Source organism: Gekko japonicus, unplaced genomic scaffold (assembly GCF_001447785.1).
Source record: "Gekko japonicus isolate JY-2015 unplaced genomic scaffold, Gekko_japonicus_V1.1 scaffold325, whole genome shotgun sequence".
NCBI classification, from domain to species: Eukaryota; Metazoa; Chordata; class Lepidosauria; order Squamata; family Gekkonidae; genus Gekko; species Gekko japonicus.
In genome coordinates, this window is record NW_015164674.1 from 1058627 (window position 1) to 1073277 (window position 14651).

Below are 14651 nucleotides of genomic sequence, written 5' to 3' on the forward strand. Positions count from 1 at the left end.
GGGCCACGCCATTTGAGGGGAAAACAAAGAGTTTTCCCCTCAAATGGCATGGCCCCGCCCCCAGCATGCGACGTCACTTCCGGTGACGCGCACGCCGGGCAGGGGTTTCCCCTGGGCCCCGATTCTTCGGCGTCGGGGAACGGAGCCTCCGGGGCGGGGGATTTCCGCCCTACCGGGGGAGTTGGGAGCCCTAGCCCCCATCTTTTAAAAAAAGGTTCCAGAGGAAATCCAGGAAATTATAGGCCCGTCAGTCTAATGTTGATATTGGGTAAATTGGCAGAATCCATTATTAAAGATAGAATTAGTAGGGACATTGATGAACAAAAGCTATTGAGGATGAATCAGCATGGATTCTGTAAAATACCATCTTGTCTCACTAACTTTTTAGAGTTCTTTGAGGCAGTGAACAAACATGTGACCAAAGGTGACCCAGTAGATGTTGGTTACATAGACTTCCAGAAAGCTTTTGATAAAGTTCCTCATCAAAGGCTGCTAAGTAAAGTCAGCAGTTATGGGATATGAGGACAAGTCCTCTTGTGGATTAAAAACTCGTTAATTAACAGGAAACAGAGAGTGAGTATAAATGGGCAGTTTTTATAGTGGAATCTTTTAAGGAGTGGGGTACCGCAGGGCTGAGTACTAGGTATGGTGCTTTTTAACTTGTTCATTAGTGGTTTGGAGTTGGGAGTAAGACGTAAAGAGGCTAAGTTTGCGGATGACACTAAATTGTTCAGCGTGATGAGAACCAGGGAGGACTGGGAGGAGGAAGAAGGAAAGAAGGAAGGATTACAAGGGTTGTGTTGATTAAAAGGCATAATAGCGCCATGCGCTCCCTTCCCTGTGACGGCTCTTATAATCCTCCCTCCCTCCCTCCCTCTCTCCCCCCTGCCAGTGAGAGTAGAAAGAAGAAAGGATTACAAAGGCTGGCAGATGCCAGTAAGGATTTAAAAAGGTAAAGTACTATTTTTGGGGGGGAGGAGGGAGGAAGGGAAGGCAGCAGTTGGGGTCAAGAGGCACCACCATCTTGTGTTTGAAACATTTTAGCCAGCTAAGGGCATGACGGCGGAAGACAGGAAGGCCTGGCGTGATCTGGTCCATGGGGTTGTGAAGAGTCGGACTCGACTGTGTGACTGAACAACATCAACAAGGGCATGACAGCTTCAACTTGCTTGTTCCCCAAAATGAAATCTGAAGGTACTATTACTTTATCTACTCTGGCACCCCATGGTGCAGAAATATGTTCAGTGTCATGTGAAATTATACCTGTTTATCAAAGCCAGTGGAAGCAAAGACATTTTTTTATTAATGGCAAAATGCTCTAGTCTGGGACTACTAGTTTATTTCAAATTCCATTATAAAGCACACAGGACTGAGATTTCAGGAAGCATCCAAAACATTTTTAGAAAGCAATAGAGAGCATTTTTAGAAAACAATAAAATGTTTCAGTAATAATAAGTCCAGCTTTTGCCCCCTATGGCTTCAGAGCTGCTTTTGCCTGCTCTCTTTTTCCACAAAAGGAAGACACCAATCAAATGTTTGGTTATACATGGAACTAAGGAAAGTCAAATATTGAAGGAATGATGGTAATACCAATCAGTGATGTATAACAGAGACACAATGTATGGAAAGCTATGTAATGGAAAGATATGTAACTTGCTGATGATGAGATTAGTGTGCACAATATAGGCTTATAAAACTCAATAAAATATTTTTTAAAAAATATGTGTGGGCATTTAAAGAGAGAGGGCATTTAAAGAGAGAGGAGGGAACAAAAAACTTTATAGACTGTCACCTCCTCAGTTATGAAACTTGCCATTCGGCGCTGCCAACTCACCCATGCCTGTATTGGGCAAGGTAGGATTAGCAAGTTGCTTTGGGGCTATGCAGGAATTTTTTGAATTCTTTTGGATTGGCCATGAAAATGATCTTTTTCCTCCTTCATTTGCTGCTTTTCAAGGTGGGTAATACTCAAGTTAATAGGTCTAAGTTTAGACTAGTTAGGCCCTCCTCGGGTTGACTGGAACAGTGTGGGCTTTGGGTCAAGTTAGGACTGGAGTGGCTGGTGAGCACTCTGAAGCATCTTATGATGGGGGAGAATTCCCATACTGGTCTTTTACCAGTTGGGTTTGGAGAAGGGGCCCCTCAGGGCTGGGGCTTCATCAGTCTGAACCCAAGTGTTTGCTAGCAAGGGAGGGGGTTTGGAATATCACCTCCTCTTGGCATACCATTATAGGCAAGCAAAGAAAAGGTATGACTGGATCAATGATGCTTTGTACTTTTACCCATGATGACAAAGGGGCACATTATAAAAGGTAGATCCGTGAGAAGAATACTGTGTATCTAACTATTCAATCACAAATTTGTGTATAAATAAAGACTTTATTTATACACAAAATTGAAATTGAATAGTTAGATACATGGTATTCATTGCACAGATTTGCACCTGGAGCCAGGCAGGATTGCCCAAAATGCTGGCATGGCTTTGACAGCCCAGTAGCTAGGGTGCCTGAACTAGGGATTGAACTATAGTTAAACTCAGATCAGCTATTTACTAAAGAAATCCAAGTTAAGCCCATTTGCTTGTGTCAGCATTTTTATTGGGGGGGACAATAGTAATAAGTATTTATGTAACAGGAATCAGAGTGCTCTAAGTGCTTCATATATATATACTGGATATTGCTCAATTAAATAGAAAAATTATAATCAAAACTGGGTCTGAGCCCTGGCAGGTTTTCAGTAGATCAGCTCATTTTTACAAATTTTATTGAACCAATGTATTTCCCATGGTACATTCAAGATTTGTATCTAAAGGGTATGTTTCCTTAAGAGTCGATTTCTAATCTTGGATTGCAATAAAATGACAGTAGATCAACACGCAAAGAATAGAAAAGAGATTCACAAACTTTTTGTTAATTATCCTTCCCTGCACATAAAATTCCACGTCCTTTTTGTGCAGGCACCTATTAAACAGCTCCTGACTTAATTTCACATCAATAGCCACTTTCTACTCATATTGTCTGCCTTCACATTAGTGCAATCCTAGTGTAGTGTTCTGTGGCAATATGCCTTGTCTGGTAGACAACAACATCCAGTCATTGTTTATTGGACAGCTTTATTCAGCTGAAGAAGACACCAAGAAGGGAGAGTGAAGAACAACATCAAAGACGCCTGAAAGTCCTGTGACCCTCCCCATTCTATCAGGTTAAATACATCACAATAGAATGGAAAGCCACCTACTTAAAGATATACATGCATGACATCTCTCCCTACAAAAATACAACAAATGTTCAACTACCAATTAAAAATTAAAACACATAACATTCAGGGTAAATAATAAAAATTCATATATCCTATATGACAAAATGCATACGAGCATAGACATTATGGTGTGTATCTTTCTGGAGAAAATATACACCTACCATAAAACGTTGTACACCTAGGAATCCTTTCTATTGTCTGGGAACTACTCAGTTCCTGATTTTCCCTTTCTGTCACTTGACTACTAGTTGGTTCCCCTAACACCTTATTATCTTGTCCTTGTTCCCTGTTGAACTCATTATCCTTTTCCTCATGCCTCCTCTGTTCTCTCCCCACTCCTTTCTGCTGGCATCTAAGATGGACTCTTACACCGACAGGTGTAATTCTCGGATGTGCTACCTGTTCCACGTGCAGGGCCAGAGAGTCAGGCACATCAGGAGTCTCAATGTGTGGATGAGATGATGGTGTAGGGGGGAAGGGTTCAAGTTTGTTAGGCACTGGGATACTTTTTGGAACAAGAGGGAGCTGTACAGAAGAGACGGTCTCCACTTGTCCCGAGAAGGAACAAGGCTGCTGGCGCTTAAAATAAAAAAGGTGGCAGAGCAGTTTTTAGACTAAATATTGGGGGAAAGCCAATAGGAGATGAAAACTCTCTTGTTCGGAATGGCTCATCTCAGAGAGATGAGGGGGTAGCTGTTGCTTTTCTACAGGGAGGTGGATTGGAATTGTCCATTGAGACTACGGCTAATGATATGGACTGCCTGACAAGGTCTCGAGGGAGCAAGAGGAAGAGCAGGCTTAACATGTATGGGAAATTATAGGTGTTTCTATACAAATGCTAGAAGTGTCTGAGGTAAAATCGGGGAGTTGGAGTGCTTGGTGTTGGGGGGGGGGATAGACATTGTGGGTATTTCAGAAACTTGGTGGGATAAGGAAAATCAGTGGGATACGGTGATTCCCGGTTATATATTATATCGGAAGGATGGGGGGGAAGGGTTGGAGGTGGGGTGGCTCTGTATGTCAGAGAGGGTATACAGTCCAGTAAGATTGAGAGGGAAAGTGAATTGGATTTGCTTCTGGAAATGCTATGGGTTGAAATAGTGGGCCCAAAAGGAAGCTTAACACTGGGAGTTTGAGAAGGATTATAAAATGATGAATAAATAAATGGTCCATGGGGTCGCAAAGAGTCAGACTTGACTGTGCGACTGAACAACAAAGAGAAAAAAGTGTGTCATAATAGGTGATTTTAACTACCCACACATTGATTGGGTCAAGATGTGTTCTAGTCAGAAAAAAGAGATTGAGTTTCTAGACACTCTTAATGACTGTGCTATGGAGCAGATGGTCATGGAACCTAGCAAGGGAGAGGCGATTCTGGATTTGGTCCTAAGTAATGCCGAAGACCTGGTGAGAGATGTAAAAGTGACTGCACCACTTGGGAACAGTGACCATAATGTTATTGATTTCAACATTTGTATAAATAGGAAATTGGCCAAAAAGACCGACACAACCACTTTTAACTTTAAAAGGGGTAACTTCTCTGATATGAGGGGACATGTGAGGAAGAAACTGAAAGGAAAAGTAGAATGGGTCAAAACCATTGGGGAAGCTTGGAGACTATTTAAAACTATAATCCTAGAGGCTCAGAAAAAATATATACCACAGGTTAGGAAAGGCACAAATAGGTATAGGAAAAAGCCTGCATGCTTAACTAACAAAGTAATGGAAGCTGTAAAGAAGGTAAGAAGGATTCCTTTAAGTGGTGGAAAGCTAGTTTCAGTGAGGTTGATAAAACGGAACACAGGCTGTGGCAAATAAAATGCAAGTCTGTGATCAGGCAGGCAAAAAATGAATATGAGGAGCATATAGCAAAAAATATAAAGACCAACAATAAAACTTTCTTCAAATACATTAGAAGTAGGAAACCAGCCAGAGAGGCAGTGGGGCCCTTGGATGACCAAGGGGTAAAAGGAGTACTGAAGGATGATAGGGAAATGTCTGAGAAGCTAAATGCATTTTTGCCTCTGTCTTCACTGTGGAAGATGAGAAGTGCTTGCCCACTCCAGAACTACTGATTTCGGGAGCAGTGTTGAGAGACCTGAGTCAGATTGAGGTGACGAGAGAGGAGGTCCTATGATTGATAGACAACTTAAAAACTGATAAATCACTAGGCCCGGATAGCATACATCCGAGAGTTCTAAAAGAACTCAGATGTGAACATGTGGATCTCCTGACAAAAATACGTAATCGTTCATTAAAATCTGCCTCCATTCCTGAGGACTGGAAGGTAGCTAATGTCACTCCCATCTTTAAAAAGGGTTCCAGAGGAGATCTGGAAAATTACAGGCCAGTCAGTCTGACTTCGATACCGGGTAAGTTGGTGGAAACTATTATTAAGGAAAGAATTAATAGGCACACAGATGAACAAAAACTATTGAGGCAGACTCAGCATGGGTTCTGTAAGGGAAGATCTTGTCTCACTAACCTGTTAGTGTTTTTTGAGGGAGTGAACAAACATGTGGACAAGGGGAACCCAATAGATGTTGTTTACCTTGACTTCCAGAAAGCTTTTGATAAAGGAGAATGACATTGGAGACTCTTCTGCCATGCTAGGATGTAGATAAGGTGCCGTATATCTGTCAGGGTTGCCATAGTGACCTAGGGGCTGGATGATGACGTATGCATGAGATGTGTGGTGTTATTTGTCTTACCTATAACTGAGAATTTTTCATGCTTTTTCTCAGTTCTGACACAGAGCATGTTTCCGAAAGTAAGCATATCTCAATAAACTACCACTGCTTAAGTGTGTTGTGGAGAGTGTCTTAACTGGGAGACCTGACAAAGGGTGGCGGTCATGAACATTCCACAAACTTTAGTGCTGGCTCATGAAGTAAAGTTCATCACAAATTTCGGCCAGTTCATGGTTCGCAAAGCGATGTTTGTGGAAGGGTGGCTGGCGTGAACATTCCACAAACTTTGGTGCTGTTTGTGGCGGTTTGTGAATGGATACATTTCCAGACACACTGTCTCCACTCAATAAAATTGTTTACAAAACTCCAAAGCAACAGGGCAGTGGAACTCTCCAGTCTTGGAAGCACCCATAGGAGCCCTCCAAAGCTTAATAGCCATTGCTGGTTGCCAATAACAGAGTGCCCATTCTGCTCTATAGGATCAGAAAGCTATATATCAGCTCAGCTCCACACCCACTCTTCTGTTGGCAGTTCGACAGAGAGGCAGAGAACTTGTTAAAAGTAGAATAGCAGAGCACATTAATTTATTCCCTCCGGATTCTGAACTTCTGTGGCCTGCTGGGGTTTGGGTATTAGGTAGACTCTGGGCTCTCAGCCTGCCCATCTCTGCTCATGCTGAACAGAGGGGCTGAGCTACTGGGTGCCTTGGCTTCTCACCTGCTGGGGTTTAAGTTTAAGCAGCAACAAGATTGGAGAAGGTGGGGGGAACAGCTGCTTTCTGGCAATGGGCTGGAAGGGGCCATGGATGGGTGTACTCAAAGCAGGAGCAGCAACAAGGAGTTGGGATGTGGAAGGGGAGGATGCTTCCCCACCACCCTCTTAATCATTGCTGTCAAGAGGAGGAAAGACTGTTAGCAACTGCTTGTGTTTCTGCCCAGTGCTAACAACTCTTTTGCCTCTGTGGAAGGGGAACATGCTTCCCCAAACATGTTCAGAATCACTGCTGTCAGAGTCCTTCTCTCCAAAGAGTGTTAACAACTCCTGGTGTCTCTGGGCAGCTCTAACAACTCTTTTGCCTCTGTGGAGAGCCCAAGGAAGAGATCAGGGGAAGGAGGCTCAGAGACCCCTGGTGATGCCCTACTAGGGCCGGACTCCAGTGGCCTGGCAGGATGGGTTTTGTGCCTGGGGATGGGTGTCTGTGGTACGCAGGGGGTGGAGAACTTCTTTCCCCCATGACAAGCACCGTTTGCACCCACTTTCACCTTCCCTGCAGACAGAGGTGTTCAGGAATTTGAAGTGAGCAGAGACTGGATTTTTAAACTGGGAGCAATCCTGAGAGCTTGCTTCAAAAGCCACTCCTCTGCTTCCCCTGCTCATGTGATGTGGCTGGGGTCAGTGTTCCCTCTAAGCTGAGTTAGTGTGAGCTAGCTCACAGTTTTTTAGTCTCCGGCTCACACATTTTTGCCTTAGCTCAGGAAGGATGGCTTCTGAGCAAACTAATTTATGCAATAGCCAAGTCGTTCGCTCACAGCTTTAATGCCAGTAGCTCACCAAGTCAGATTTCTGCTCACAAGACTCCACAGCTTAGAGGGAACATTGGCTGGGGTGCCTGCCAAGCTGTCCTGGGGTTACTTTGTGGAGCCCCTGTTGGAACTCTGGGGGATGTCTGCCTTTCTGCCCTTCAGAACCTGCCTTTGGAGACTTGGGGGGCTGTGAGCATAGGAGGGATGCTTGCCTTGCTTTCAGTGTCCAGCTGGAGGGGGGGGTCTGCCTAGGTGAAGTTTCCCTGTGTGTTTGCTGTCACTAGCTTGTTCCTGAGCTGTTCCTAGACTCCTGGCTGTAACTGCAGCTGTCTTTTTCAGAGACAGCACTGTGGAGACCTTTTTGAGGGGACTTTCACTGGGATCTAAGAAATGTAATTCCCCCTCAACATGAAGAATTTGACCTAAGAAATGTAATCCACCCCCAACTTGGAGAGATTGTAGAGAAGCAGGCAGCAGAGTGAGGTTTTCTGTGTATTTGGTATATGTAGCTTACATTCTGTGCACTTTTAAACCTGTGCTGGACATTTTTCCTGGGGGCACCTTCTTTGGGAGGCCCTAACTCACATCCCCTACATTCAATTTGCACAACACTTGGAGGACATGTAGAAGTTCCCTATGAGTTTGATACCTCTAGCTTGCACAAGCTCTGTTCTAAACACTCGTGAACCTCCTGAACCTGTGCCCATCATTTCAGCCATTTCCCCAGAAAGTGCTTTCCCGGGGGCACCTTCTTTGGGGAGTTGTAACTTAGACCCCTTAAGTCCAATACTCCCCAAATTCGGAGGGCTGCTAAAGGAGAGTCAGCCAGAGATTCCCTGTGGGTTTGGTGTGTCTAGTACACTGGAGGGGGGAATATTCTACTGCATCACAAATCCCATGAACCAAACTGGTTCATTTAGCCCTTGAAAGTTTTTGATGGTCTGTGGTTTGCGAGCTGGGCATGCCACAAGCCACAACCCAAACCATGTTTTCCTGGTTCATGCCCATCCCTAGTCACTTCAGTCAGTTTTGGGAAGAGGGATGGAAAATGATAAAAAGTCTGGAATTTAGGAATGCAAAAAAGATTAATGTTGGCAAAGTTCAGGTTATCCGGCACAAAAAATCTGGGTCCCATCCAAAATCCAATATTCAGCCTGTCTCCGCTTCAGACTTTGTCTCATCACTAAGCACAAACATATCAGATAGAGAATGCCAACTCCACTTCTTTTGCAGAAACACAAAGCAAACCATTCCCCTGTAGTCACTTTTAGGAGAAATCCTACGTAGGTCTACTTAGAAGTAATTTTATTCAGTGGGGCTTACCCCCAGGAAAATGTTTTTAGGATTGCAGCTTTTGGCTTTGAAACATCTGTATCTTCAGTTTAAAGTGATTATATTAATATTTAATTTCACGTACTGATCCCTCAAAAAATTGTTGCAGTCTGCTGTCATATTCTATTGTTTAACTATGTATATTACTTGGCTACCTTTGGGCAATACATTCCTCAGATTACCACATCTGATCATAATTTTAAAATGTAGAAATAAGAAATGCCATTATTCATTTCAGTAGCCTGTTCATATCCAATAAGGGTTCTGACTCAAGGATTCTGATTTCTCATACCGTTCAATGGCAGGGACAGCTCTGTGCACAAAGGAATACATACTCAGAGTTATCACAAAACATCTCAGACTAAAAGAAAAAAGGAAGGCAACAACATGCAATACAAAGCATTTTATAAAAAGCAACCTTAAAGTTGCTTTTCTTAAACAATTTGGAGATTAAGGCAGGTTAATTCAGGGTTTCGGGATGGTAAGAACTAGAGCTTATCTAGTAACATTCTTAGGAAGCCATGTGTCCTATATTTTAACCACGTTTTCAAGAAACAGGGGCCGAGTTCAGACTGGCATTTTGCCCCGATATAGGCACATTTCAGAAACATTCCACAACCGGATTAAAGGGGCCATTCACACAGGCACATCTGTCAGCCGTTCCCCACCCATACCCAACCCGTCTTGTAACGCTTCATTCCCGAGTTTAAAATATACCTGGTGAAAGTGGTAGCAAACCCTGGAAAGTGCGATTATCTCACGTCCATCCCGCACCAACAAAGTGTGAATGCCAAAAGCCAAGTTTTTCTTATGCGCTTAAGTGGCTTTGCACATAAGCGCATAGCTCTAGATTGCCAAAAAGAAAGCCGCGTCTTACAGCCGTGCCTCCAGGCCAACAGTGTGAACGCTCCCTTGGGCCTCCTCCCGGTATGCTCCCGCATCAGTCGCTGCAGTGTGAATGGGAAAACCCGGAATAATTTGTTCCAGCTCTTTTTTGCCAAGACTCCCTCCCGCTTCAAACTGCCAGTCTGAACTCAGCCAGGAATTGGGAAACAACAAAATTGCACAAGAAGAGCAAACATTTTACTATGAACCAAGGGTTACAAAAGTTCCTATTAAAACATGATGATAAATGTTACCACAGGAGTCTTATTTGCTGGGAAATTGAAAGATTTGTTTCTGCACTATTTTTACTTATAAAGGATTCTAAGGAAACAATCCAAACACAAATATAAAATTTCTCCTTCCCCCCACCAAAAAAGGGAAAAAATAGAAACATTACTGGAATGAAGAGTTACCTCAGATTTTGTCTTTAAATTAATCATTTGAAAACAGCAAAGTTTCCAGAAGAGATGGCTAATATCCCAGATTACTGGAAGAAATGATAGACAATATTTTGAAAAACAGCTGACCTTAACTCCTTATTAGCAGCAAGAGACTGGAATTGAGAAAATGTTAAACAGAACTGCTATGGGTGATGGCTAACTACAACCGAGAGGGAACAAAACCATTTTTTGCTCAGTAAGGAACCAACAGTATTTGGGATTTCTGTGGTTGTGCAAACCAATTTTTTGTTGCATAAATGATAGAATTGGCTGAAAAGTGAGATTTTTGATCATTTATTTAAAATGTGCCTGGTGACCTGACTTTTATTTTCTAATATAATAAATTTATTAATTTACACAAAGCCCTAGTAGACATCCTTTCATCTTCCACAACAATTGTAAGAAATACAAATATGCTTTGATCATGTTAAATATACCACATACTATTTTCCTGTCATAGGATTCTCCGCTGCTGTATGTTGTAGCTAGCGTAGATGCACATTCTTCTAGATACCAAGGTTTTCTCCCACTTTCAGCTGTGCTGCTGATGGAGATAGTGTAGATGCTATTGGTGTAGCCATCACAGGAACAATGATCCTTACTCCTTCCACCATTTCCAGAAGCCCAAACATATATGGAACCCAAGTTGCCTCGGCCCTATTTAAAATAAGTAAGGGAAAAGTAATTAATAGTTAGCTTGTAAGTGTATAAGACTACCTTCCTTACCTCTTCTCTGTTGTCATGAAATAAATACAACATAAAGCAGTCAAATTTAAGGATATCTATTTTTTCAATGGGAGTGTTAAAGGATATTTTAATGTACTTAACACTAGTGAGTCATGTTCATATTTAAGAAAAGTTTTCTATCAGATTTTTTTGTTCACATCAAAAAAGTCAGAGTCTAAAAACTAATAGTGGTTTTCTAGGTAAGTTCATATTGTTCCTACATATATAGGGCTACAAGTTTCCACATGGTTAGCTAGAGATCTCCCAGAATTACAATGGCCCCCAGGTTCAGTCCCCCTGGAGAAAATGGCTTCTTTGGAAAATAGACTCTGTGGCATTATACCCCACTGAGGTCCCTCCCCTGCTCAAACGCTCAAACGCTCCCCTCCCCAGGCTCTACTCTCAAAATCTCCAGGAATTTCCTAACCCAGAGCTGGCAACCCTACACATGTAGCCCAATCCAAGTTACCAACTATTCCAAAGGCTCAGTTTTTCACCACAACTGACAGCCAATAAAATTAGCCTCCCCAATGTGCTGACTGTTCCCACATACTACAGAACAGTTAGGTTCTTTTCACCTCTCTGCTGTTAGTATCTCTGGGCTACTATTTATGGCTGGAAAAAAGAGCATGAGAACATCATTAATAAATAAAAATTCATCCTTTCCTCCTTCATCACAATCAGTGGTATTCTACAGACTGATAGCTACTTTAATCCCTGTGAGCTTCACTGAATTTATACACTATTTCCACATATGGACATTGGGCTAAATATATTTGTGTAATGACACCTTTACATTTTCAATTATTTGATGGGTGAGAATGAAGAAGAAACAAAGTTCATCTTAGAAAAGAATTTAACCTCATAAATCAGAACTGTTACTCAGGTTATAAGAATTCTTACTATTTCATTTAAAAGTGTGCCCAGTGCCGCTTGGTTCGAAAGCGTAAGCAAGTAGATAAATTGGGTACCTGCCCCTAGGTGGCAGGGGGCACCCTCCCCCGTGTGGGCGGTGTGCAGCAGGACCATCGGCAGCGGCGGATGGCGGTGGCGATGGCAGAGCGATCAGCGAGTGACAAGCCCTGGCGACCTAGTGACCTAGTGACGCTGAGCGGAGGAATCCGGGTGGAAACGGAATCGCGGAGGCGTGGTGACGTGACAGCGCAGCACGGCAGAGCCAGAAAGGACATGAGCCGGAGCTGCGGCTGGCACGGGGCCACACAGCGAGATGAGATCCGCCGGAGAAAGTCACTGGAGTAAGACCCGATCTAAGGCGTCAGGAGGCAGAACACCGGGAACACCGAAAGAATAAGAGCCGCACTACAACAACAGAGAGCCCTGCTGCCTGGGTGCCGGTAGGTCGTCACTCCCCCAGATAGAATGTGGCCCTAGATAGGTATTAAAGTTATATGTAAACCGCTCAGAGACCCTTTGGAATTGGAGCGGTATATAAACTGAAAGTAATAATAAATAAATAAATAAATGGAATACCACTTCATATCAAATATTGTTCAAAAGTATTTCAGCTATCACTGCCTACAAAGGCTGTCTCTAAGTCATATAGTTGTGTGTTTAAAATTGGATAATGGTACATTTTAGTCTTAAATAAGTTAATAATTATGCATGTGTGAAAACAATAATATATTTGGAATCCAAACAAAATCATATCTTATATTCTTGATTATATTATAGTCATGATCCAGTCTTCCATACCTAACATCTGGAAAACCTTGACCTGGATAGCCCAACCTAGCCCAGTCTCATCAGATCTCAGACGGTAAGCAGGGTCAGCCCTGGCTACTATTTGGATGTGAGACCTCCAAGGAATACCAGGGTCATGATGCAGAGACAGGCAATGGCAAACCACCTCTGAACATCTCTCACTTTAAAAGCCCCATGGGGTCACCATAAGTTAGCTATGACTTGACAGCACTTTCCAGCACTATCTGGAAAATACTGCAATCTTCTAAATATATTTTACAGTCCTTTTCTGCCGATGATATTCAGTCTCATAAGCAACAGTTCCCAGTTCACATAACCTAGCCCTGCCCGTTTCCTAGCATAAAATATTGCAACAGAATACAATAAGACATACACTTATTTATGCACCCAGTTGATCTAAAGATGGTCTTCTGCATAAAGTGACTTATGATCAGGGAATGGCAGTATAACCTCAAAAGTATAAGGGAAGTGTAGCTAAAATACAACCTATATGTCTCAGAATCTTATTCCTGCCTCTTTCCCATTGCCATCCTTCAGAACAGGTCTGGAAAGGAATATCCAAAACCAGTCAAGTGAGCAAGAGGGAAATATTTGGCAAATGGGATGTAGCCTGACTGTTCCTCATTTATTATATTGGTCTAGAAGAAACACTATTAACTGTACAATGCTGGAAGACAGATTGTACCTTCCTCTTCCTACAGGCACTGAAATCTCCTGCGCAGGCATTTTTTCCCTTGGCTTACCTACACCTCAAGATACAAGCCCACAGAATCTGTTCTTGAAGAGAAAGGAGGTCTTCTGAGCTTTCTCACCCCCTCCACTCTCCCCAGAGGCATCCCATTTAGTGTGCCATCCTAAGGACACTTTACTGGGAATAAGCCCCAGTGACTAGACCTGCTTAGGATGGCACTGTTAGGCCCTGTTCACACGAGGCGTTTTGGGCCGGGAGAGGGACAGATCGGGGCCGCATCAAACGGGCACGATAACACAGCAACATCTGGCAATCGTGCCGTGGCCGTTCCCGATCCGTCCCAACCGCCCAAAACGTGCATCAAAAAAGAACCACCTACCTGGGTGGTTCAAGTGAATGGGCCACGGCAAATGCGGCCGTGGGATCGCCGGCGCGTCTTTTCGCCGGCGCATCCCCTGCCCCCTGCTGTACTGCACATGCTCGAGCATGCGCAGTTCTGCAGTCTCCCCCTCCCACTCGGCTCTTCCTCCCCGGCATCTGATCGTGCCGGGGAGCAACGGCGCGCGGCTAACGGGATCCGTGGGATCCCGCCACGGCGTTTCTTTTTTGGCGTGGCTTTTAAAAGCCGCGCTTTGCCCCATGTTTTCCCTGCCGTGTGGCAGGGGCCTTAGATACTTATACAAAGGACCCACTGAATTGTTAACCTGACCCTCTTTGAAGTGCAGTGATCATCCCAAAAGTGGTGCTTTAATATGCCAGCATGCTGTTGTTGCCCTGACCTGGATGGCCCTGACTAGCCCGATCTTGTCAGAGCCTCTGAAGCTAAGCAGGGTCAGCCCTGATTGACACTTGGATGGGAGACTACTGTTGTGTTCACTGACCGCCACCGGAGGTCAGCGCATATACCCGAACCTCAGTCGGGGAAGACAATGGGGACTAGGATCCTAGTCCCTCCACTGGGGAACCAATGGGAGCCATGGCGGGAGATTCAAACCCACCAATGGTGACCAAGGGGTGGTCCCCAGGTGTGTATATAGTTGGCCTGCCGGCCGTTTGTATGCATGTCTTGTTGTGTGCCTAATAAAGCGTGCTATGCACCACGTCGTTGTCTGTTGTCGATCCATGCGGCTTCCCACTACACAATAGTGGCGATGAAGGTGGGATCTAGCCGCATCTGAGCCGGGCTGTCGCGAGGAACCAGGAGGACGCGAAGCAGCCGATCCGATGAGTGAACCATCGAACAACTCGACCGCTCCTCCCGCACCCCCTCCGACGCGCACAATGGCTACCGCTCCCGGGCTAGGGCTGCTTCCACCCTTCGACACAGCCCGCCCGCAAGACTGGGCCTCCTGGGTCCAGGGCGCCGAGTCCGCGCTAGAATTCT

General features: G+C 44.2%; 1 protein-coding gene across 1 annotated transcript in view; it reads right to left on the minus strand.

The window, feature by feature from the left end:
• Positions 1-14651, minus strand: part of PCSK5 (proprotein convertase subtilisin/kexin type 5) — a 491368-nt gene that overhangs the window by 253182 nt on the left and 223535 nt on the right. The window contains exon 8 of the mRNA XM_015409257.1: positions 10573-10785. Coding sequence (XP_015264743.1) covers positions 10573-10785 — 213 coding nt within the window. The remainder of the gene's footprint in view (positions 1-10572; positions 10786-14651) is intronic.